The sequence below is a fragment of the Aplidium turbinatum genome, chromosome 4 (genome assembly GCF_918807975.1).
Source record: "Aplidium turbinatum chromosome 4, kaAplTurb1.1, whole genome shotgun sequence".
Lineage (NCBI taxonomy): Eukaryota > Metazoa > Chordata > Ascidiacea > Aplousobranchia > Polyclinidae > Aplidium > Aplidium turbinatum.
In genome coordinates this window covers 38,616,445-38,640,491 of record NC_137475.1, presented here as the reverse complement: position 1 = coordinate 38,640,491, position 24,047 = coordinate 38,616,445, and the positions used below count along the sequence as shown (strand labels likewise).

The 24,047-nt window shown below is 37.6% G+C and overlaps 2 protein-coding genes across 4 annotated transcripts in view; both read left to right on the top strand.

The window, feature by feature from the left end:
- The window catches only part of LOC145768328 (uncharacterized), a 34,703-nt gene extending 24,335 nt beyond the window's left edge, over nt 1-10,368 (top strand). For both annotated transcript variants that reach the window (XM_082579806.1, XM_082579805.1), the window contains exons 19-24: nt 4,375-4,496; nt 4,608-4,724; nt 5,333-5,497; nt 5,722-5,801; nt 6,716-6,820; nt 7,222-10,368. In XM_082579806.1, coding sequence (XP_082435932.1) covers nt 4,375-4,496; nt 4,608-4,724; nt 5,333-5,497; nt 5,722-5,801; nt 6,716-6,820; nt 7,222-7,352 — 720 coding nt within the window. In that variant the 3' untranslated portion in view covers nt 7,353-10,368. The remainder of the gene's footprint in view (nt 1-4,374; nt 4,497-4,607; nt 4,725-5,332; nt 5,498-5,721; nt 5,802-6,715; nt 6,821-7,221) is intronic.
- A 6,506-nt stretch (nt 10,369-16,874) lies between these two features.
- LOC145768523 (uncharacterized) lies at nt 16,875-23,603 on the top strand. 2 transcript variants are annotated; one of them, XM_082580032.1, is made up of 7 exons: nt 16,875-17,219; nt 19,175-19,306; nt 19,842-20,573; nt 20,938-21,011; nt 21,699-21,803; nt 22,173-22,601; nt 22,990-23,603. In XM_082580032.1, exons 1-7 carry the CDS (start codon nt 16,912-16,914, stop codon nt 23,151-23,153), a joined length of 1,944 nt encoding a protein of 647 aa, XP_082436158.1. In that variant the 5' UTR covers nt 16,875-16,911; the 3' UTR covers nt 23,154-23,603. The 2 variants fall into 2 exon arrangements, with proteins under 2 accessions (XP_082436158.1, XP_082436159.1); XM_082580033.1 differs by lacking the exon at nt 16,875-17,219 and adding an exon at nt 17,856-17,878.
- The last annotated feature ends 444 nt before the right edge of the window (nt 23,604-24,047 follow it).

Here is a 24,047-nt window from a genome sequence, read left to right as displayed (position 1 = left end):
GTGATGACGTCATAACCGTAACGCTATTTTACTCAATTAAAATAGTCTTTGATTAAGCTTAGTGTCTTGTTTATATTGACAAATAGGTCGCAAACCGAGTTTATTAGAACCGCTGCTTGAAAGGATTAGTTTTACGTATAGTCGTAAAAATGTTGATATTGTTAGCTCATAATTGGAACTGTTGGAAAACAAGCCGATTCATTTCCTTTTCGTGCGAGTGAACAACAACGATCAAGACAGTGAAGTTATCGAAATAAAACGCAAAAAATCATGATCTCAAGCAGAGTGGAAACCCGCTATCAGTTTTATTAACTTCGTTTCGCTAATTACTTACTTTCAAAGTGTTAACAACGGCGAAGTGTTTTCTCTTCTGTTTTTTATCAAAAGTCTTTGTAGTCTTTTATTGAATACAGTAGGGCAGTAGGATATATATTCGAGTAAAGGTCTAGATGTTCGCAAGTGATTTTCACCTCAAAAAGGCAAGTTCAACTAACACAGGACATGCTGTTGTCTCCAGCTCGGCAGTTTTCAAAATGAACGCACTAAAAATCATTGTCGACGTAGATTACGGATTGTGAAATCGCGTCGGCCTAAGTAAAAGTTTTGAATACGTTTATTTGCAGTGATTCAAACTTAATTTTCAAATTCAATGATTTTTTGTCAATTCTAAACTTTATGCACTTGTTGAGCTATATGCAAAGCTCACGAAACAAAACAGAAAGAGCTGTTTTAAGAAATCATTTTTTTATTTTTGCGTGTAGGATATAATCGTTCTTATTATTACGTAACATTCCATGATCGTTAAAGTCGATGTCAAACCTTAGCGGCCGCATAAAACAATGTCAGGTTGGCTAGGTGATAATAGCGGTAAGAGACGTCGTTAATGCAGGCAATATCTGCGACCAAGACCATTAAACACCTTTTCTTTTTATCGGTTTTCGATTTAATTCTCACACATTGCGAAGAAAACAATGCGTTCTGTTGAATCATAATTGTCTCACAGCGGAAAGACCTCGTTGAAAATAGCGCGTCTAATTTAGCTGGTTTACTGAATATTGCCGTGAATAGTTACGTGACTATTCCAGCAGCGTAAGTTACTCTACCATCTGCTTTTAATTTCCATACCGTGTGAGAAAGCCATGCGATCAGCTGCTGTTTTGCGGGCAAGAGCAACGCAGGCTTTTCTTGCTTTCGGCATTCTTTAAGTCCGTTTAAATTATCTAAATCTCTTTCGCGAAGTGTTTTAACTTTAAAACACCACTTGTAATCACCATTTTTGTTGCCCCTCAACCATAAATTTACGGGGGGCGCCGGCCCCCCGGCCCCCCCGGAAGTCGGCGCGTATGCCTAGCCTAATTACAACTGCCGTTTTTACATAGTTTTAACGTCGCTAAACGTTGAAATCGTGCAGAAAGGAATAAAAATAAAATGTTTGAACTATTAAATTAAAATTCGTCATGTCAGTTCAGTTGTTTTTATTTTTGACCATCATATCAAAAACAATACACGTCGACATAGCAAAGGTGTAGAAAAAGGTAGAAGCGACAAAACGCGAACGTTAAAACGTGCTTGTGACCGAAGTATCATAATTATTGAGTTGAAAGAAATTTGGCACGGTCGCAACACCTTCAGAAAAATTTAAGATATGAAGGGAAAATAAAACAAAGAAAATGTTACAAAAAAAATCATGCTTATGTGTATAAGTTAGTACTTTTGAATAGTTAAAATGATTAGTTTGGATCAACAAATGAGAACCCATTGTAGTAACAGAATGAAAAGGCTAACCAAATGTGTGGCCTATCGTTTTAACGTCGCTAAACGTTGAAATCCTGTAGAAAAGAGAACTTTGCTGACTAGGATACGTTGAAACTGAAAAACATTCACAGAAGCCCTACGATACGTTGCATTTTTAAGATAATGTATTCAGACGTTGAATCAATGTACAAATAAAATGTTATGCTAAATGGGTTCTTGGAACAATTCGAAGGGCTTCTGTGAATGTTTCTCAGCTTCAACGTATCCTAGTCAGCAAAGTTCTCTTTTCTACACGATTTCAACAGTTAGCGACGTTAAAACGATGTAAAAACGGAAATTTTTGCTGGTTGGGATAACTGGGCTACGGTACCCGATAATTTCTTTTAAATCCAAGCTGTAGGCCACACATTTGTTGATCCAAACTAATCATTTTAACTATTCAAAAGTGCTAACTTACAGACATAAACATGATTTATTTATTTATTTTTTTGTAACATTTTCTTTGTTTTATTTTCCCTTCATATCTTAAATTTTTCTGAAGGTGTTGCGACCGTGCCAAATTTCTTTCCATAGGCGCCGACTTTTCAAAAAACCTTGGGGGGCGAGAAAGGTGATAACGTCATAACCATAGCGCTATTTACTCGGTTAAAATAGTCTTTGATTAAGCTTAGTGTCGTGTTTATATTAACAAATAGGTCGCAAACCGAATTTATTAGAACCGCTGCTTGAAAGGATTAGTTTTACGCACGCAGTACGCCTAGTCATAAAAATTTTGATATTGTTAGCTCATAATTGGAACTGTTGGAAAACAAGCCGATTCATGTCCTTTTCGTGCGAGTGAACAACAACGATCAAGACAGTGAAGTTATCGAAATAAAACGCAAAAAATCATGATCTCAAGCAGAGTGAAAACCCGGTATCAGTTTTATTAACTTCGTTTCGCTAATTACTTACTTTCAAAGTGTTAACAACGGCGAAGTGTTTTCTCTTCTGTTTTTTATCGAAAGTCTTTATAGTCTTTTATTGAATACAGTAGGCTATACTCGAGTAAAGATCGAGATGTTCGCAAGTGATTTTCACCTCAAAAAGACAAGTTCAACTAACACGGGACAAGCTGTTGTCTCCAGCTCAGCCATTTTCAAAATGAACGCACTAAAAATCATTGTCGACGTAGATTACGGATTGTGAAATCGCGTCGGCTTAAGTGAAAGTTTTGAATACGTTTATTTGCAGTGATTCAAACTTAATTTTCAAATTCAATGATTTCTTGTCAATTCTAAACTTTGTGCACTTGTTGAGCAATATGCAAAGCTCACGAGACAAAACAGAAAGAGATCATTTTTTTATTTTTGCGTGTAGGATATAATCGTTCTTATTATTACGTAACATTCCATGATCGTTAAAGTCGATGTCAAACCTTAGCGGCCGCATAAAACAATGATGTCAGGTTAGCTAGGTGATAATAGCGGTAAGAGACGTCGTTAATGCAGGCAATATCTGCGACCAAGACCATTAAACACCTTTTCTTTTATCGGTTTTCGATTTAATTCTCACACATTGCAAAAACAATGCGTTCTGTTGAATCATAATTGATCTCACAGAGGGAAGATCTCGTTGAAAATAGCGCGTCAAGCCGTATAATTTAGCTGGTTTACTTAATATTGCAGTGAATAGTTACGTGACTATTCCAGCAGTACTCTACCATCTACTTTGAAATTTCCATACCGTATGAGATAGCCATGCGAGCTGCTGTTTTGCGGGCAAGAGCAACGTAGGCTTTTCTTGCTTTCCGCATTTTTTAAGTCCGTTTAAATTATCTAAATCTCCTTCGCGAAGTGTTTTATCTTTGAAACACCACTTGTCATCACCATTTTTGTTGCCCCTCAACCATAAATTTACGGGGGGCGCCGGCCCCCCCTGAAGTCGGCGCGTATGTTTCTTTCAACTCAATAACTTACTCCGGTCACAAGCACGTTTTAACGTTCGCGTTTTGTCGCTTCTACCTTTTTTACACCTTTGCTATGTTGACGTGTATTGTTTTTCATATGATGGTCAGAAATAAAAACAACTGAACTGACATGACGAATTTTAATTTAATAGTTCAAACATTTTATTTTTATTCCTTTCTGCACAATTTCAACGTTTAGCGACGTTAAAACTATGTAAAAACGGCAATTATAATTAGGCTACGGTACCCGATAATTTCCTTTCAAAAATTTCAAAAACTCGCCGAATAGGGCACTCGCCGAAAAAGGCTCTCGCCGAATAGGGAACTCGCCGAATCGGACTAGTCGAATCGGACTCGCCGAATCGGACTCGCCGAATAGTAGCAGACCCTGAATTTTGGTGTCGAACTCGGACAAACACTTACGAACAATTTCGAAGGACTGCAATGAGAGATTATTGTTAGAACACGATTGACAGTTTCTAATATGGTCTTTAATTGCACTGTTTTTTTTTTTTTAATTAGCTAAATTCACTCTTGTCTCTCACTCTTGTCACCAAATGTCGCGTGGTCATACCAATGTATGTCGAACTCGCATCAATCGAACAAGTAATTTGTGAGCAATTTGTGAGAAGTTTTTTGCTGGTTTTTTGAACAGCGTTTCTACATTTCAGTTGGTCAAGAAGTGCAATGAAGGGGCACGCAAGATGCAACAGACCGAACAGCTGGTAGAGATAGCGAGTCAGATGGACTATTCCTCATCGGTGAAGACTTATGCTCTTGTGTCACAGTCCAGGTTTGTCGCCATTTTTATTCCAACATATCTCTTTTGCCGTCCACGCGTTTGGCGTACAATATCAAAACAAGTTTATGATTATATTACCATTCTTGTTCTATTTATTTGCAGGAGTCTAGTAAAGAAAGGAGAAATGACAGTTTCTATAACAACAAAGAAGGCGACTAAAACAAGCAAGCTGTGGCTTTTCTTGTTTTCTGATGTTCTTTTCATAACTAAAAAGAAGAGGTTTGTGTCCAATTATTTCAGAACACATCGTCATTGATGCGTCATATTTTCTTTGTTCATGTTGTGATTTAAAAGTTTTTAAACCCTCTAGGTTTTGCTTTATGTTTTCATGCTAATCTATTGTCAACGTCAATTCTTGGTACACTTGATTGCCGAGAAACATTTGTTTGGAAAAGTCTTGATGGCTGGCATAAAGGCTCCACCCGCGCGGTCAGCGAAACGCAATGCTCGCTATTTTATAATGACTGAATGAGAGCTTTAAGTGCTAGTGCCAGGTTGACTTCTCTTCCACACAGTTTACTTATCCTGGTTATTCAATTCGATGTTGTATTGCTGAATGATGAGAACCCTGGTTCGATGTTCGAAAGGGCGCTGGTTCGATACCGTTTAGGAGCATGCGACTGTGTCTTTTTCAGGACACGGAGATTACCTGCCTGGTATTCCGGTCCACTTAATCTAAATCTTCAACGACCGGGCTTAAGCCTGGATTTGACAAAAACAAGTATTTTTATTGCTTGACAAGACTTTTAAGTAAATTTTGCAAATGGTTGACGATATGTTAAGATTAATCTTTTGGTTTGTTAAACGCTGTTTTTGCTTTCTTCTAGCTACCTGGAATTCGGATCGTCGCCTCGCTATGAGGTCATAGATTGGGCCAGCAGACAATTTCTTGCAGTCAACGAGCAAGCAGTCACTGAGAACGCCATCTTCTTGGTTATTCTTGAGAATCAGGCCGGGAAAAGAGTTGAGATGTCCTTGTTACCACTCGCACAGTAAGCGACACAACCATGAACTTTCATGATCATCATTGTGCAAGTTTTATGTAAACTAATGTTGTAAATAACACCTTTCACCGTGTAGACCAGATCCGAGTTTCTTGAGACGTTATAGCCTGTTGCTTTTGTAGATGCTGTACTTTTATGTAATGACCTGATTCTGAAAAGCTTGTTTTTGAGTCTGTGAGTTTATGTTCTAATTATGCCTTATTTTTTATTAGGAATGAACTTTCTCGATGGGAGAATGCGTTGAACCCCCCCAAGCTGGGGGTGACCGGGGAGAGCATATATGAGGCTTGGGGTAAGTAAATCATCGTATTGATTGGGTTAAAAAAATGTTAGTAATTTCATTTTTACTATGCAGGTCGTCCGTCAACTGCACACAATGATGCAGCAGATCGTTGTATTGCCTTACTTGGCATTATCAGTGCTGCCATTTTAATTTGCACTCTGATTGGCAAGTTTAAGAAAACAATGTGTTTTGCTTCGCTTTTTATGTGGGCATGTTACAAGTAGAGCTGTGGAGTCGGGCGAAAAACATACAAATCCGACTCCGGCTTCAGTGTTGATAGATTTTTTTGTAACTTTTGGATTATTCAAAAAAAGTAATCATTAAGTCGGCGTTCTTTAACGATCCGACTCCAGACACATCAAAATCCCTCTGACTCCACGATGATTCCGACTCCACAGCCCTGTTACAAGTTATGGTTGATCCAGCCTAGACTCTAGTCTAGAGAGGGGCGATCGATTCTTCCACATTCGGTTTTGACCTCACTAGCGGAGGTGGTCGACTCTTTCCTTGCAGGATTATCTTCACCACTTATGTTCATGCCATTCGTCCATTGCTTCTTCCTCCTTTATTTCTACCTTGTCTATCCGCGTTTTCACCCCAAAGTCCACGCATTGCTCTCATCATTGCCCTTTCAGTTCCTTTCTGGCTTGATAATCCACTTTCCCTTTAATAGTCGGTACGGCACAATATTGCAGGTTACGAAAATAACTATTTTTACTGTAAATTGTTTCGACCCCGCATGGTATATCAATTATATAACTTAACATACACATTTGAGAGAGTTGCGATTTAGAGACAAAAACATGCTCTTCTAGTACAACATATCATTGCCCCCAGTAAAGTTACCAGCTTGGTCCGTCCTGTCTACCGTGTGTAGCAACCATGGTTGTGACTGAGTGATATCAATTCTGCCTTGTACGCAGACTGCCCGCAGTACACTTGCATTGTTCCATACCACGCCACACAGCCTGACGAATTGTCGCTTGAAGTCGGTGACGTCATGCAAGTTTTGAAAAAGACTTCAGACGGTAAGAATGACGTAATTGTGCTTATAGTACTATTGATATTATTCATGCATTAACACTGAGGGAAGCTGCGATTATGCACTTTTATGCTAAAACCAACGTTAATTTAACGTGTCATTATTGGAAAACTGGACCACAGATGCAACAAATTACCAATGCCAAGTTAATTGGTTAATTCAGTTCACGAAGAATTTTTAGCGACTTATTTCTTCATAAAAAAAAAATAAAGGTTGTCCCATACTTGATACGAAGCGTTGGGGAATTTGAAAATATGGTTTTCATGATATTGGCGTGTCTTGCTTGTATATAATGGTGGAATAGCACAAATCACAAGTTCATTGTTAACCAAAAATTCTGAAGATATTAAACTGGTTATAACCGGTTTTTCTCCCGCCTTTTTTTAGGCTGGTTGGAAGGCGAGAGGTTGAGAGATTCGGAAAGCGGGTGGTTCCCCTCTCAACACTGCGAGGAAATTGAAGATGAGCATGTCCGATCGCGCAACATGAAAAACCTTTACAGAACATCTGTCTCTTAAGAGCGTTGATTTTGTCATTTTTACTTAGATTTAACATTTCAAAGCGTTTCATCAATGCCACTGTCGCGCATTCTTTTCTAACTGTTGACTTTAAGTATTTCTGTGCATTTTTGTTACTTTACATTAATTTTGTTTATTTTCTGTTGACAATTTTTTATTCTATCACCGTAAAACATCGTTTCATATCAATCCGTAATTGTTTTTGACTAATGATAGTCGATGTGCACAAATGAAATGGATGCTTTAGTTTATCATACTCACTGTCTTTGTCTTTGCATTTTGTTCAAACGCATATCAAGTGGAAATGGTCAAACCACATGGATCAATGACAAACCCACGGGAGTTGCTACTTGCTTGACAAGTTACAACTTCAAAGCTCACGTTGTCTCGACTGTAAAAGCGGCTAACCCGATTAAACAAGGTGATGGGAAAATTGTGTGTTGCCTGACTACCTGTATGTTTATATATTCTCTGGTCTCTCGATTTAATCTTCACTTGTTTGGAAACATAAAATCAGAGAAAATCACTGAATCTCGATAATTTATGAAATTATTTGACAATTATTCAATCAATCAAGCTCTATCAATTAATCAATCACTGTACAATTAATCACATGGATATATTGTCATTGGACACTTCTTAATCTTGTTGTTGTGGTTTTTGAGGTCGTAGCCTAGGCCTAAACTTTATCTAACCCATAAATTTGTGCTCAGTAGATCAAATATTTTCCAAGTGATAAAATGTGTCCGCGTGATTAACTGTCCGTCTACTAAAATATCACGTCGTTTTTCCTCCAGCATAGTGAGTGTGGTGTGACAATAAGTGATGTTTGTACGTTAAAAGTTTCTGGCAGTCAAAAACCCATGTTTGATTGTTTACACTTTCGTGTTGCTTCTAGCACACTTATCTTCACCAACTGTGGCTTTCTTGTGAATCGCGCCCATGTTTCAATCGTGTACCGTTATTTAACGCTCAGCAAAGATGTTGTCTCTTAGATAGGCCTACGCGTCTACAAAAACAAATTTTATGAGTTGTTCTATTGGCCAGATAAAGTTTGCCAGCCAAATTATTCACATTTTAATTTTTGTCCAATGTTTTTCCTTTTTTTGTTTTGATCGAAACAAATCACAAACTTTGAATAACGTTCAACAGACACTTTAGAAATGCTTTGAGTTGATTTTTTTTGGATATAAAGTCACTACGATATCATGGCTTTGTATAAGACGCAGTTGTCGTTGCAATGGCGTGTAAAGTCAACAAACAACAACTTTTTACCTTATTGTTTATGTTTTTTAGCCTCTTTTGGAAGTAGAATGTGACTGTTTACTTGTTACATGCCAATGCTTTGCGATTATTAACAGGCAGCATCTTTCATTATTATGTTGTTGTAACGTATTTTGATCTGTTGATGATGTAAAAAACAACAATTTAAATTTTCAAGTAGCCCATGTGAGAACCCAAATAACCTGAAAAGAAAATTCATCAATCCCATTGTGAAAACGTTCTGGTAGCAATCCGTGCTCAATTGCTAATGTGTGGAGTCAGTGGAGTACACAGATTTTTTAGAAAAACCATCCAAATTGTTCAAATCATTTGTTCAAAGTCCAGTTGTCTGAGACAAATTTTGCTGAGGGACACTCATGGCCCAATGACCCCCCTGCATACGCCATTATGTAGAATACATCACATGCACAGGTGCTTTCATGGCTACCTGGTGTTTTTAAAAGCTCGTCACATGATTACTGATGCTTAGTATGCAATTTGAATGCTCACTGTAACATCTGTTTTACAGCATTCGATTACCTTGGTGCTGTAATTGCTTTCTGCAACTTAAAAATTTGATATTTTACATTGATTTATCGTTTGTGGAATCACTGTAATAGAGTAACTTTCGATTAGATGGCAATGGTGCTATAGTAGGGACTTCCTTCACAAAAAAAATTAATTCGAAATGAAACGAAATTAAAGCAAATGATGCAAAACAGTTTGAAAATAATTTTTTGCTCAACTAAAACGACTTTTGCCTTGATGTTTGACAACGCGTAACTCCTTTTCTGATAGTTGTTCGTGTTCATTTGCTGCAAGATGTTTACCACTCCGTGAGTACATACCAGCCTTTGGTTGTGTTATCGTCTACAGATGCTCAATCAATGTAAAAATGACTGATTTTGTTATCTAGGTAAAATTAATATTCCCTTCACCATAATGACTCAGATCGAATTCTAAATTCTTTCCAACGTTTCCATTTGATTGCTCTGTTTCACTTTAACAATTAATTTCAATCGGATGCCATTGTTGCGTTCCCTGATCAGTGCGTTTAATTAAGAGTCAGGGTAACCACGATTTTAATACACTACCTGTTTGACGCCAGAAACTAATTGGACTTACCTTTAATTTATTTTTCCTTATTCGAAAATCCAAACGCTATGGATTTTGGAAAAGGTTGTGCGTTGTTTTGCCTTCACGTTGTTTTGTCATCGATATTGAAGACTTATGTATTTTCTCACGTGCCTTGGATGATGTGCACATTACAGCTTCCTACTCTACTTACTCCGTGAACCTTGATGTTGCACTATTGACTATTGCATTGGTAATTCTGACAGTATCTTCTACAGAAGTAATCTGGACCTGCAGTGACGTAGCTAGAAAGAAAATTTTACTGAGCGCAAAAACAACTGTTGAGGGGCAAGCATTTTAATGTTGGAAAGAAAAAATTTGTTTAAAAATATAGTTATTGAATGAAGCGAAACATTTGTCAAACGTCATTTAACATGTAATGCAACGTCAATAAAACGTTGTAATAGTATTAAAAACTTTTTTCTGTAGGACAAGATAAAATTTTTGGGGGAGATTGCTTCCCACCCCCCCCCCCTCCGAGGCTACGTCCCTGTCTCTGAGTTCAATTGAATTCGAGGTGGTCTTTTGTGATATTTTTTGTGTTTTTGATCGCAATTAAAGAGTTTGCGTTGATGAAATTGACTCAGCCATTGAAAAATAAAAGTGAATATGTACTGTATTCAGTGATTGCTTGTTGGAAAAAAATCTGTCGAGTGTATAACCAGGGTTGCCATACCGTACATGGTACATGTTTAAGATTTGTCCTTATTTTGAAAGGCCATGTCTTAGAAAAATTTATTTTCCTTATTTCTAAGAAATGTCCTTTTTTTGACTTGAGTCCTTATTTTGTCTTATTTTCAACAATTAGTGAACAGACTTAGTGAAATGATTGTCAAATCCTTGCTACAAGCCTACAAGTAAAGGTAAACCTAGACCTGAGCTGTCGTGAGATGCACGTAGTATTTTTTATGAACATAGTGTTTCTGGAGTTGCTGAAACAGATTGTTTCTGGTAAAAACATTATGGCATGTGATATGTCATGGCTCGTATGAAAGCAAAGATTTGTACAAAAACGTTTGTTTCGTATCAAAATTTAATTTTTCTGTTGTCCTTATTTTGGGGTCCATGTTTTGATTTAATGTCCATTTTTACACTGATTCAATGTAAAAATGATGGATTTTGTCTGGAAATTGGCAATGCTTCAAGTTGGGCTGTAGAATTACCAATAAATTAAAAGAAATTTTCGGTCAACACAAAATCAATATGTCTTTGTTTCGAATTCCAAGCAGTTTAGCTTCGTTGCGTTGGATACACTCGAGAATCTTAGAACGCAAATCTGTATTTTGTGGCATTTTTGCAGTAAGTCAGTGTCATTTTTTTTTTAAGCCAAAAATATGCATGTAGGCTATTATTTTATTGATGATAGCCTATGTATAAAAAAAATAGTCTGCATAAAAAAATATACAAACTGGGCTCTTTTCGCACTAGTCATATTGGTTAATATGTTGAAACCACAGGATCGGCCCCCAAAGGAAGCACTTTTGGGCATTAGATTAAATTAATACTTGCCACCGTGAAGATTGAAATGACAGTGTGTCACTCATAATTCGAAAAATTTGTGCAATTTTTTACAGCTTAGTTCGGCTCCATATGCCAGTAATAGCATCTGCTAATCTTTTCATAACTTTGCTATTTTATTAAAACTATATCAGCAGCAGGCAACCTGTAATCATATCTTTGCCACTCATGGGACGAAGTTAATCCTTGATGGCACTTCAAGTGATTTTATGCTCACACGTAGTATTCTGTAGGCCATAGGCTACGTAACTTACACAAAAATTTTCTTCATGCTATCGACCAAACTAGCATTCGATGTTGACGATTTGAGCCATTTACTTTTTCTGTTTCTGCAGTAGCAAAAACGCTGCTTTTTTTAGTTTTTTCTTCGACAGTAACTTTTATCTTGACTATAAACTTGGTGAGTTTTGAGGATAATCTACACCTGCTATTTTGTTCGTCTCGAAAGCTCAATTGGTCAGCTAACAAAGAAACCGCGAAATCAAGCAGCTCTGGTTTGGCACTCGGGTTGTGCGCTTCAGCAACGCATTTGGGCATTCAGTGGCACTTAAAAGATAACGGTGGTCCCATACTTGATTCAAGTGTCCGGTATGAGAAGATAAGGTTCTCATTGTACTGAGCCTTCTGCACTGAGGAGAGTAGGGTGGCCAGTTCCTTTCTCTCGGCCGCCTTTGTGGCACTTAGTGGATGAAATAATTCACAAACAACTACTTCGATGATTAATCGGAAACTTCACTCTGCTAATCTCGACAACCGAGCCTGCGTCAGTGATTCAAACGATTTACAAGAACACCTGAAACTGTCAGAAATAAGGTTGAAGGTGGACACGAAGATTGGCTTCTTTTCCTTCCCGTCCACTTAATCTAAATCTTCAACCACCGGGTGTAAGCCTGGATACGACAAAAAAAAAACTGAAACTGTCAGAAATAGGCATTTTTAGTTTGAGAACAAACATTCAAAGTAACCAATCATTGTCTTCTACAGTAAGTGGTAGTCTACTTTTAAACACTGAAATTTTTCGTAACATAAAAAAGTTATTCGGTAATCTGATGTATTTTTCCCAAACCGCGTTTCACTTTCCCACGCCCTTTTTTCAGCGGGTTTAAACACACCCTAGGGTTGCAGTTTGCTCAATAACTGTTCATATCAAAAGAAACTGATTGGGATATGATTATGAAGAGTCACTAAAACAAATCAAAGATATGTTTGACTCTTTCTAAAATTGAACACCCAAAAACTGGTTATAAAAAGCATTTTTTAGTAGATGGTGGTGTGGTATTTGAATGTAAAGGCTCTACATGTTGCAAGGTTAAGAAGCTGTAATAAAATTACGTTTCTAAAATCTAAATAAGCATACAGTTGAAGTCAAAAGATTTCACTTTTGCTAGTAATCTTGCCGCTTCCTATTTTAAAAGTGAATAATGTAATATAAAAACGCAAGTTTGGTGGATCGGGAAAAAGCATGCAGGCGTCCCTGATGTAGGTAGGCTAACCGTATTAGGGTGAAACGTAGAAGGCGAATAAGTAGAAATTTCTAGTGATCTTGCATCAACTGTAGAAAAGATACAGACAGTTCACGAAAACAGGCTCATCCATGAATAGGCTATTGTAAATCCTGATTTAAATGCATTTCCTTTAAATTTTGCCAATAAAATCTATAATGAAATTAAAGCAGAAGGCATACAATGTTAGGCTACTCTTATTTTCGAACTCAATTAAATTTTTCAAGCAAAAATATTGTAGCTATTTCATTTTCTGACTAACTCCATAGCCTACGTTTTCCCACCGAAAATAATGCTCGATTAAATTCTCCTCAACCATTTTGGGCGTTAACTCGAATCAGCATGGCGCGATTTACGGATTTGATAAAAATAGGGTCAAAGGATTGACCTCGGGTTACCTTGAAATCCATTGTTCACTCCACAATCACGTGTCAGTCATAAGTTAGATCTTGAAATAAATATGTTGTGAATGGATGTAAACCGATGTCGATTTACTGTAGAGAGGTTGATCTCAGCAGCCATACAAATCTTGTGTTGTTAGGCCCGCACATGTGAATTGTGAATGAATGAGGTAGTGACTCTTTATGCATACAGTGCATCAAAACAATGTCATTCTTTTTATAGTCGAGTGTTCAATGTAGCCGACTGTAGTAACGGAAAAGGTGTAGTACAAGAGGCGTGCTTAGTTTCGGGGAGTAGGCTACTAATTGATTATAACACCTGAAGTAGGCTAATTAACTTGTTTGTTTTTCTAGGTTGTGGGAAGCATGTTTATCTGTAATCGGATATGATGTGGTGTAAAAATATTTTTCAGCTTTCTTTTTTTCTACGCTAAATAGAAATTGTATACTCTGACTATAGTAGAATTGCTGGTGAACATTCCGTCAAAGATGAGTTACACTCTTCAACTGAAGAAAGGGGAAAGGTCGCACGATGTTGGGTTTGAATGATCTAACACCACAGTAGGCATAATGTCGTAGCCTCGTAGGCAGTCTTAGCTATACTGCAAGCAGAAGTTTGCTCCAGGTATTCAAAATTATTTTTTGATTTTAGTAAAGTTATATCAAAAAGAATTTGTTTAAAATGATTTGAAACGAAATAAAAAAACTGCTCTGGCTGAAAACATTTTTGTACTAAACATTCGTCAGCCGTTAGCATTTGGCAAATCGATTTTAATTCAAAATAAAAATACTTTTCTTTAGAATCGAAAGTTTGACGTGCTACCCGAGTTTTTATACCCACGTTTCAACCAAAATATCTTTGGCTGACAGACAGTTAGATCTCTAGCAATAGTTGCAATGTTTATCCGATAAATGCAGAAACATACGAGTTGTTTTATTGCTTCCCAGGCGTTTCGCACATCATGGTGCTGCGCACTTGCTCTGAAGATTATTTTACATATAGCATGGCATACAGCAGTGTTGCATCGATTTCTCTATGCTTTCCTAAAGTATTCCAATGATTAAACTATTTTTCTGTGAAAAGGTTTCACAGCAATTCGATTTGGCTTTTTCAATAATTCTTTGGCTTGATAAGCGCTTGGATTACTGATAGCTTTGTCGAGATGTTGTGATAAGGGTTGGCTTTCTTGGTTGGTAAAAGTGTTGTTGTAACAACATGATAGAGACTTAGCCTGCGTTTCGTGATGTCTTAACTCGAATCTTGATCAGTGCAAACCAATTATCAGATACGATGGATAACTTTGTGATGTTTTTCAAAATTTATTGTTTTGTGGCATTAAAGCAGTAAAGAACAGCTAGCTATGCTACATAAAACCAAGGCAATCGCAGTCAATGCCTTCTCTTGAAGCTTAGTCATATGTAAACATTTGCGGCTTCAAGTAATGTGTCTGTCCACTTACGCTAGCATGTCACGCGATTATAGTGACCGGGTAACCATGACGTTATATTTGTTCAAGCGGTCTTCTTCATTGTAGGTTTTTATAAGGGTAAACACCGTCTTTGCTAACGATTACGACTTACTGTACTATGTTTGCCTAAAAACTTGTACCCTGTAATTCTGAATACGCTTATTGTTTTTGTGCCAGCATTATAGGCTCTGTTAGTCAAACTTTTTCAATTTTCAAACAATAAACCATTGATTGATTGAATTTGGCTCCTCCGAGGCCCAGAATTTCGTGATGTATATTTGTACTTGTGTGTGGAAAAGCTATTGCTCGTTGTGAATTCAATACGAAACAATTAACAAAGGCTAAAAAAATTTAAAACTGTTTTTATACTATCCACGTATACAGTCTGATCTTCATATCAAAAGCATTGATGGAAGTGTTCATTTCGTCACAATTTCGATTGAAAAAAAATCAGTTTTGAAATCTTGGTGTGGTTTATCATAATATTTTGCACCAGAATATTTTTGTTTTCACTTGACACAAGCTTTTCCATTCTTTTCACATGTAACTTTTCAAAGTAACTTCACGCTGGTAATTTTCTGTCATTTATTGTGTGACTCGTAGATTATACTCTTATCTGCTCTTAGAGCCACAGACGGCGGCAGTTAGGCTGCATTGTGGAAAAGCGTCAAAGTAGGGTAAAGTGAAATTGCATTTCATGCTCGAAAGAGATGAAAGGTTTCAATTTTAAAAAGTAAAAATTAATTCTGTTCTCAGTAGTCGTGTTTAAAGAGTAAACGTCAAGTTGTGAATAGTTTGGAAAGGTTAGGTTCATCATATAGAGCAGGGGTCGGCAAACTGCGGCCCGCAGGCCAAGTGCGGCCTGCGGACAAACTTTTTGCGGCCCTCGAACGATCTTACTTTTAGTGCATAAACTAAAGTTTCATCATTATCTACGCATGAGTTTATTTTATATCATAACAAAAAGCCCTTCAACATGTGTCCCGACATTACTCGGTAACTCCCATGTAAGGCCAAATACGATTCAGTTCCAATTGCCAACTTTTAAAAAGAATATGTCCAGAAATCTACCTATCTTCATCTGTATGACAATGCAAAACGTTTAGTGTGCATGTTTGGAAGCACTTATTGCTGTTAGCAGCTTTTTTCAAAAATGAATTATGCAAAGAATAAACTTCGCACTCGCCTGTCAGATCGTCATTTGAATGACGTATTGCAAGAAAGTTGCCAGTTGATTTAAACACCTTGGCCATGACACAAAAACAACATCATCTTTCACATTGATAAATGATAAGTAAATAAAAACAATGCATTGCGTTTTATTACGTGTTTGATAATAAATATGAACCGGCAAGAAAAACGTCTCATTGTGCAATAGACACAGGAATAGGAGTTGCAGGTGCGCCATGATTTTAAGGATAATGTGGCGATTGTTTATAGATTGAAATTTATGCGGCCCGCACGTTACCGGAAGTTTGTAGATTTGGCCCATTAGTACAGAAAGTTTGCCGACCCCTGATATAGAGCGTGACGCTTATGTAACGTCATGCGTCACGCTCTATATACTGTAATCAGGTTGAATTGTCAAATCAAACTGGATTAGATAAAAGTCCGCGCTCAGTTCGAATTGTGCTGTCGTTCAGGTTAAATGCTCGTTTTTGAGAGCATATCTGTTTGAAAGACCAGAGACCAGCAGACCATTTCAAGACCTTTTTCACGAAATAGAAAGTGCTTGTTGTATCCAGGTTATTGTCTGGTGGTTGAATAGTTAGTTTACAAGAAACAGACCGAAGCCAGTCTCCATGTCTACCTTCAAGCAAGACATTTAGTTTCTTGTTACAGACACATCCAGTTGCGTTGACGGGGGGGGGGGGGGTACTCTTGGACCCGTCCCGGGATACTTTAGGAGCTCGTAGACTTTCCAAAAGGTCTGGAAACTTAAAAAAACCACCGCGTATTAGGATATACTTTTTATTCTAAGAAGGGACTAGATTTGGAGCTCGAGGATCTCATAGGTGTCCGTCTAAATTATCCTCTCAACTACCCTCGACACAGCTGTATGCACTCACTCGGTATAAAGATGACACCCTTTCAAGCGTCGTACAAGATGCTTGGCAGCCTACTGTAAGACTAACCGATGTTCACAAAAAAATTTCCACAGTTACAACAAAGCGGCTCAACTAGGAAGGCTACACTGGTTTGTTTATATTTTTATTTGTATTTTTCAGATTTGTTATTTATAAATGTTTTTTTTTTAAGTCAGCTGGCGAAGATGAAGAAAAGTGTATTGTGCTTATTTATCTTTACTTTGACATTAACTTATTGTTCACGTTTCGGAAAAGCGAAAAAAGCATCAATTCGAAATACGCTTTTCCTTTCCACCGGGCATACAGCGCTATCTGACGTGCGTGGATTCAGAACTAAACGTTTCCTTAGGTCGTGTTCTGCCAGTACTCCGCTTTGTCAATGCCGGAGTCGAGGAACCGTCGTTTGTTCAAAAGAAAACTGCCTACATCGTCTTCCAACGGATAATATGACACGGGAGATCGGCGAAGGAATACGAAATATTATTGTAACGAAGTAAGACGGCTTTTGGTGTTAAGTGAGAAGGCTTTATACTGTGTGTTCATTAGTTTACTTGTTGGTACAGAAAATGAAGCGTTTAGAACGAAAAGTGACTAAGTCACATTTTCACTCGAATTGAGTTAAGTACAAAAACGTATTGCTTTCATTGTCCTTTGTCACCAGACACAAAAATATTTTGGTATAAAGGTTGCTAAGCCATCATTTTTGAATACAGGTTTTGAGCGGAAAGGTAATTTTTTCTTCTAAAAGTAACTAAGTCCGTTCTGACCAATAGTGTCGAGTCATTTAACCACGTGACATGATTTTTATTTTGCTTTTTGATCGGGTTCCATTTTAGAGGATATAAAGTCATTAGCTGGTTACCGGTTATTTAGACTGGGACACTGCCTCTGGTTTAGGTAGGGTAGGTGAAGGATTAGGATTATTGGTAGTGTTAAAAACGGTAGTGTTTTTATCAGCTTTTAACTGTAGATAGTTTGCGAATAAGTGATCAAATAGCCTACCGGTAGTATTTATAGGCCTACTGGTTTCGAATCAAATTCAGCAGTCCACAGGTCCAGTTTGCAAGAAGTTTAGCAGTGCAGACTTCAATATTCACGGGACATGATTAGGCTATTCGATGGAGTGTTGGTGCCAGCAGATAACGAAATGAAGTACACTTAACCTAAGATTAAGTAGCCTATTGGATTGAACTATTATTTTTATAACTTATGTATTCTCTAAAGGTCCTAGCCTATCTACCAGTTTTCTTTACTTCTATACTATACTACTAATGAAGGGAAGAAGGTTTTGAGAGTGTACCCAATTACTATTATGTAGTCTAGTAGGCCTAACCCAATCATTATTCTACTGTACATTGCCAATGAAGGTGGGAAAGTCTCTGTACTTTACCTGTTTTTTTACCCCATTAATTACCAGTAACAGTTATTATGTGCTACCAGCCTAATTTTTTCAAGATATTTCTAACCCAAAATAATTCTTTGCAGATTATTCCAATGTCATATTAGTACGAGGTTTGAAGAAATATATTTAAATAGCTTACTTTACAGTAGTATCTGGAGTAAGAGATGGCAAATTCTGTTAGGCCTATAGAACACTTAAAAGTGCTTAAGTCCATCATTTGTGTCTAAAAGTGCCTAAGTCCAGCAATTTTGAAGAAAAGTGCATAAGTCCAAAAAAGAGTATTATCAATATTTTTTGACAAGTTCAACTAAAAAATCAATTAATAGTACAATCAGAACTAGGTTGGGGTTGTAGACACTGACATATGGTAAAAACAAAAAAATCTTTTAAATCTTGATTTTACAATGCAATTGAAAACTGTACATGTCAATATCTCCTTAGTAGTATTTTGTGACTTAGTCACTTTTCGTTCTAAACGCTTCAAATGCAAATATTATGAATTAAATTCTCAAAAATGTTGCTTAGATACAATCATTATACAGTAAGAAGATTGAAAATAGATCCATATCAAGATGTACATACGTTCACAATTGTCAAGATTTCTTGAATTTGCAAAAGTCCTATCAAATGCTTAGTTCAATACAAAACACTTTGTTAAAAGTTTTCCTTCTACTTGTTCATCCGGATGTCACTACTGGATGAACTCTCAACTTTATAAGCGAAGAAACGGCAGTCAAGCAGAGTCACAGACGTTTAGAGTGTGCACTTAATCAACCTATGCAAGGACAGCTCTCCATTCAGCAGCACCTAATAGATGAAATAATTTGCAGACAACACTTCACCAACAAGGGAAAACTTAACTCTGTCAATCTCTCAATGACCGGGCCTGCGTCAGCGGTTCAAAGCCTCTACAAGCACCCGAAACTGCCACGATTAACCTCGCAAAGAAGCTTTCTTAGTCCGAGAATAAAAATACTCGCAATCAATCACTCCACAAGTTTTGGTTACTAAGAAATTTCGGAGTGAAATAAAAAGTTTCTGTTCAGGCAAAAAGACTTCACTAAAATCTTAAGTGATGATCTCCTTCTGCTTCCCAATCTTCGAACTGCTCGTTTCCATAACAACATGATAGCCACAATTAAAGTGGATGCGTTCATTCCAACGCAACAGCTTGAAATGTAAGTGGAACAGTGTCAAGTGCAGAACAAGTTTGAATTCAAATTGACCACATGTAAAAACCTATTTTTGAAAGTTGTAAATATCATACAACTATGTAAACAATTTTTTGTCTACAGAAGTTTAGAGTTTATTGTAAGCTATTATTAAAGCTTGTGTATTGTTTCTCGATGGTATCCCTAACTGCGAATAGCCTATTGATGCACCGTATGTGTATTAGATATGTAAAGGAATCTACCATACATTTTCTCAAACAACTTTGCTCCGAAATTAATTATTGAATAATTTCAGTTCTTTGTTTTAAAGTCAATTAAATTTCATTCACTCAAAGTCGAGTTTTGATGAGTTTTAAGACTTTTCTTTTATGTATTGGTTGTATAGTACATGTATGTAGGTGACATGTTACGTTTATTAAAATTTGAAAGTTTTAACAAACTTAAAAACGAAGCATCTAAAAGAATAGGAGTTAAATAGAGCACACAACTAACTCTGACTGTAAAAGTGTATGAAATAACCTTCATTTTCTTTTAACTTTAGACTGGACCTGCACCGTAACAATTTGAAATATCTTCCATCTGCTTTGCGTTATTTGCCAAACTTGCGGAGACTAAATGTTGGAGGAAACAACATAAAAACGGTGCACAAAATTGCACTGGCCAATCTACCCAGCTTGCAACATTTGATTTTGCGAAGAAATAAGCTTGAAGTCTTTCCGGAAGTCTTGCCTCGTAGCTTAGTGAAGCTTTCTCTTTCGGATAACCGCCTGACCAACATCCGGGACCTTCGCTACCTTGAAAACCTCCGAATACTCAAGTTGGACTCCAACAGATTTTCGCAAGTCAACAGCCGAGCTCTTCCAACATCGCTGAAAGAATTGAACTTATGTAAAAATCTGATGTCTACTTCCGGCTCGTTATCTTTTGATAACTTGAGACAACTTAGACGCTTGCGTTTAGGAGGAAATCTTGGGATTACACGGATTCACAGCTTTACATTTTTTCGCTCTGCTACTATATTGAAGGAATTGGATTTAAGAGAATGTGGAATCCTGGATGTAGATTCAGAAGCTTTTTCTATATTTCCCAAGCTGCAAACCATAGACCTTGCAGGCAACCAACTGGCTTCGTACAAGCCTGAATGGTTTGTCCATAACCGTAAACTAAGAAGAATAACACTGGCAAACAACAGATGGAATTGTGATTGTTCATTTCTTAAAACTATTGATGATCTTACACTGGCTATTGAAAAGGAAGTGGACAGAGAGCAAAGGTGAGACACACATAGAAGCAAGTACGGATCCAGCAAAACACAATGAGGTCTGCAGTAATCTGACCTGCAAGAACACCTTGAATACAGTTACTTTTCTGTGTTTTAAGGGGGTATCGCCCCAATCTCCCCCACTGGATCTGTCACTGTATAGAAGGTGATGGAAATTTTTGCTTCTTGGAATAAACATATGAAAAAACTTAAATCCGTCAGTACACTGTCAAGAAACTTTCTTGTTTTTGATAGTCTGTGTATTCAAATATTCAAAGTGACCATAGTTTCTAGTGAAAGGTTGTTAATGTTTTAGGTTTATAATGGAACATTTCAGCCAAGTAAAGATTTGACCTCACATTGTTTGTTTTTGCAGAAAATTTGAATTTATCAATGACTTCACAAATGTGACCTGCGATCAGATGACACCGCCATTAACGCGACTATCAGGTACAACATGGAGCGCAGCCAAGTGTGTCATGTCACCATCATAAATCGTCTATTGGGTGACAAAACATCTCGTTATTCAAGTTTTTTTTTAACCGATTAAGCAATTTGTTTTAATGAAAAAAGATCAGGTTTATAAAATAATAATAAGTAGTTTAGTTTTAATTATTCCCTCCGTTGCAAAGTCGCAGGAAAAATATTTTCTAGTGGTTTTATAATCTTTCTTTGCACACGTTGAACCCATTCATATGTGCAACGTGCCACCACAATTCATCGATGATTAAACACCCATGACAAACATTGAAACGACATTTTGCGTAACATGTGACTCCCAGTGACGTTGACAGGGGAGGTCAATGACGTACTTTTGGGCCAGAGTACGGGATAGTTTAGGGGCCTGTAACCTTTCCAAGATCCCCTGGAACTTGAAGAAACCACCGCATATTTTTTAGATATAATACGTTTTTCTTAGAAAGTGCTTGATTTAGGGCTGATAATCTCATTAGTACCGACCCAAATTATCCTCTCAACGGCCTTGGTGACTCCAATATGATGTTAGTTGTAAATTTTCTTTCGCACATAACAGTCCATTCGATATAAAGTATCTCGATACGTTTTCGTTCAAATTTTTTGTGAATTATTGTTTTGCTATCACTAATTCCCAGAGAATTTGTTGAAATCCATGTTTAGAACGATCATCATCAAGTGAGAGTGCCAATCTTACAACTATTGACCGATCTTCGTGCCCAGCTGGTCGACCGCGGTGGAAATTTGAAGCTTCGCCATTTAAGCATGGTAGGGAAAATGAAGAAAATCGATTAAGACATATAGTTTCTTTGTTTTTGTCGTTTTGAATAGTTTCAACTCTTCTAACGCTCATTGTATGTAAATTTGTAACAGTAAATATTTAGTGAACTCCTAAACTGACGACATCCAAAGTGGGTCTCTGTGACCCATGTGCATTTGCGGTGTGTGTATTATTTCGCTGATTTGTTTTGGATATGGACAGCTTTGTCTGACGCAAATAAATAATAATTTGTCATTTTGATAACTGATATCAACTGAGAATTTGTGTGTGTGTGGCACCGCTACGTGCATGAAAATGCTGTATTTCCTGCCTATTGGGTCTTGAAGTGAACAATGTGTAAATTTTATGTTCTGTAGACACCAAGTTGACTGCAACTCCGAGCGTTACTACGACAACAACACGGCGACCAACCACAACAACTACCACGACATGGCGGCCAACGACCACGACAACACGCCGGCCCACAACGACGACTCATCGGCTGATACGGTGGTCGACTACGACAAAGCGACCGACTACGACGACACAGCGACCGACTACGACGACCCAACAATCGACTACGACGACACAGAGACCGACTACGACGACACAGCGACCGACTACGACGACACAGCGACCGACTACGACAACGCAGCGACTGACTACGACAACGCAGCGACCGACTACCACAACGCAGCGACCGACTAAGACAACGCAACGATCGACTACCACAACTTCGAAGGCGACAACGACGACGCTGCAGCCGACAACTACGACAAAACAGCCCCCCTCTAACGTGCTTGAAGGTGAGAAAAAATGTCTAGGTAAACGCAAATTGATGTTTGTAATGGTCAGAGTCACCTTTCGCATATTGGAAAAACACAGCATGATAGGCTATGCTTCATTATCATTGTTTGCTTCATTTAAGTAGAGCGCTGAAAAATAGCCAGTTTGGTTCACAATTCATTTTTGTTTTCAAGATGATATCCGAGCTATCATTTTACATGTAATATTTTGTGTTTTAACTATTCTATTTATACCAACCGTGCAATCACGTTGGCAAGGGTACAGTTTTTTGTTGGGGCCCGCACTTCAATTGATACAAAGACCTCTTTTTGTCCTCTCAGCATACCTGTCAACATGATATCATGTCACTTGAATTTTGTCATAACGCCATGATGCAACGTTTTTCAGGCATAGAACGACAATGTACCCTGGGCGGGGTAGACTGTCAATTGCCTTTCACGGACGGCGGTGAGTCGCATACCGCCTGCATTCCATACGGATACTTTGGATCCAGCACGTGGTGTTACACAGATCAAGCAGCTAACGCATGGGATTATTGCACTCCATGCTAGACTCTGCATTCATCACAGATGTGTCTCAGTAAAATAGTGTATCTCCCTTGGATTAACAGCATGTCATTCAATGGGGCACGAGCAACGTTTGGCGTAAGACTACTTTCTCTCGAGCCCGTCTGTAAAACTGTATTCAAATTTAACTAAACGAAAACGAAGAAATTTGTAAGATCACAATGCAATGACACATCGAACCACCTGCTGGCTTATTTTGGAATTTTGTCGGTTTTTTAAGGAACAATTTAGCTCAATTTTTGAAAGTCTCATTCACTACTTTTCTTTTTGTTTTTTTGAGTATTGCACTTTTGGAAGAAATGTATGAAGCCTTTTGTCCGAGCAATGATTTACTTTCAAAGGCTTGTTTCTGAGTTATATAAAGTTTCGTTGTCATGTTCTGTAATTTTGTGTAGTTTTTTATATTTTCAAAGTCATTAAAAAATTGGTACTTTGTTCTTGCTCAGCCGTTTTGACAATACATTCTTTGTGTAACAATAACAGACATTTATATTTTCCCTTAATGCTAGCTGGAGCGCGGTTGTGAACAGTAGCGTTGACACGAGAGAGTCCAGGAGGGAATTTTGGACCCGGATCCGACATGATATTAAGGGCCCATAACCTTTCCAAGGGATTCTGGAGCTTGAAGAAACCACCTTATGTTTAGATATAATGTGTGTTTTTCTTAAGAGCATTAGGGGCCTGAAAATCTCATTAGTACCATGCTCAAATGATCCTTCCATCGGTCATGGTTGCCGATTTTTCTTTTTTTTTCGTATCCTGGCTTACACCCAGTGGTTGAAGATTTAGATTAAGCGGACGGGAAGGCAAGGAAGCCAATCTTTGTGTCCATCTTCAAGCATGCCTCTAAGTGTCCTGCCAAACACTTAGCCGCATGCT

Coding starts and splice junctions, on each gene's coding strand:
- LOC145768523 (XM_082580032.1), top strand. CDS start 16,912: ATGAAGAAAAGTGTATTGTGCTTATTTATCTTTACTTTGACATTAACT. Junction 17,220..19,174: donor CGAAATATTATTGTAACGAA/GTAAGACGGCTT, acceptor GTTTCTGTTCAG/GCAAAAAGACTTCACTAAAA. Junction 20,574..20,937: donor GAAGTGGACAGAGAGCAAAG/GTGAGACACACA, acceptor TTGTTTTTGCAG/AAAATTTGAATTTATCAATG.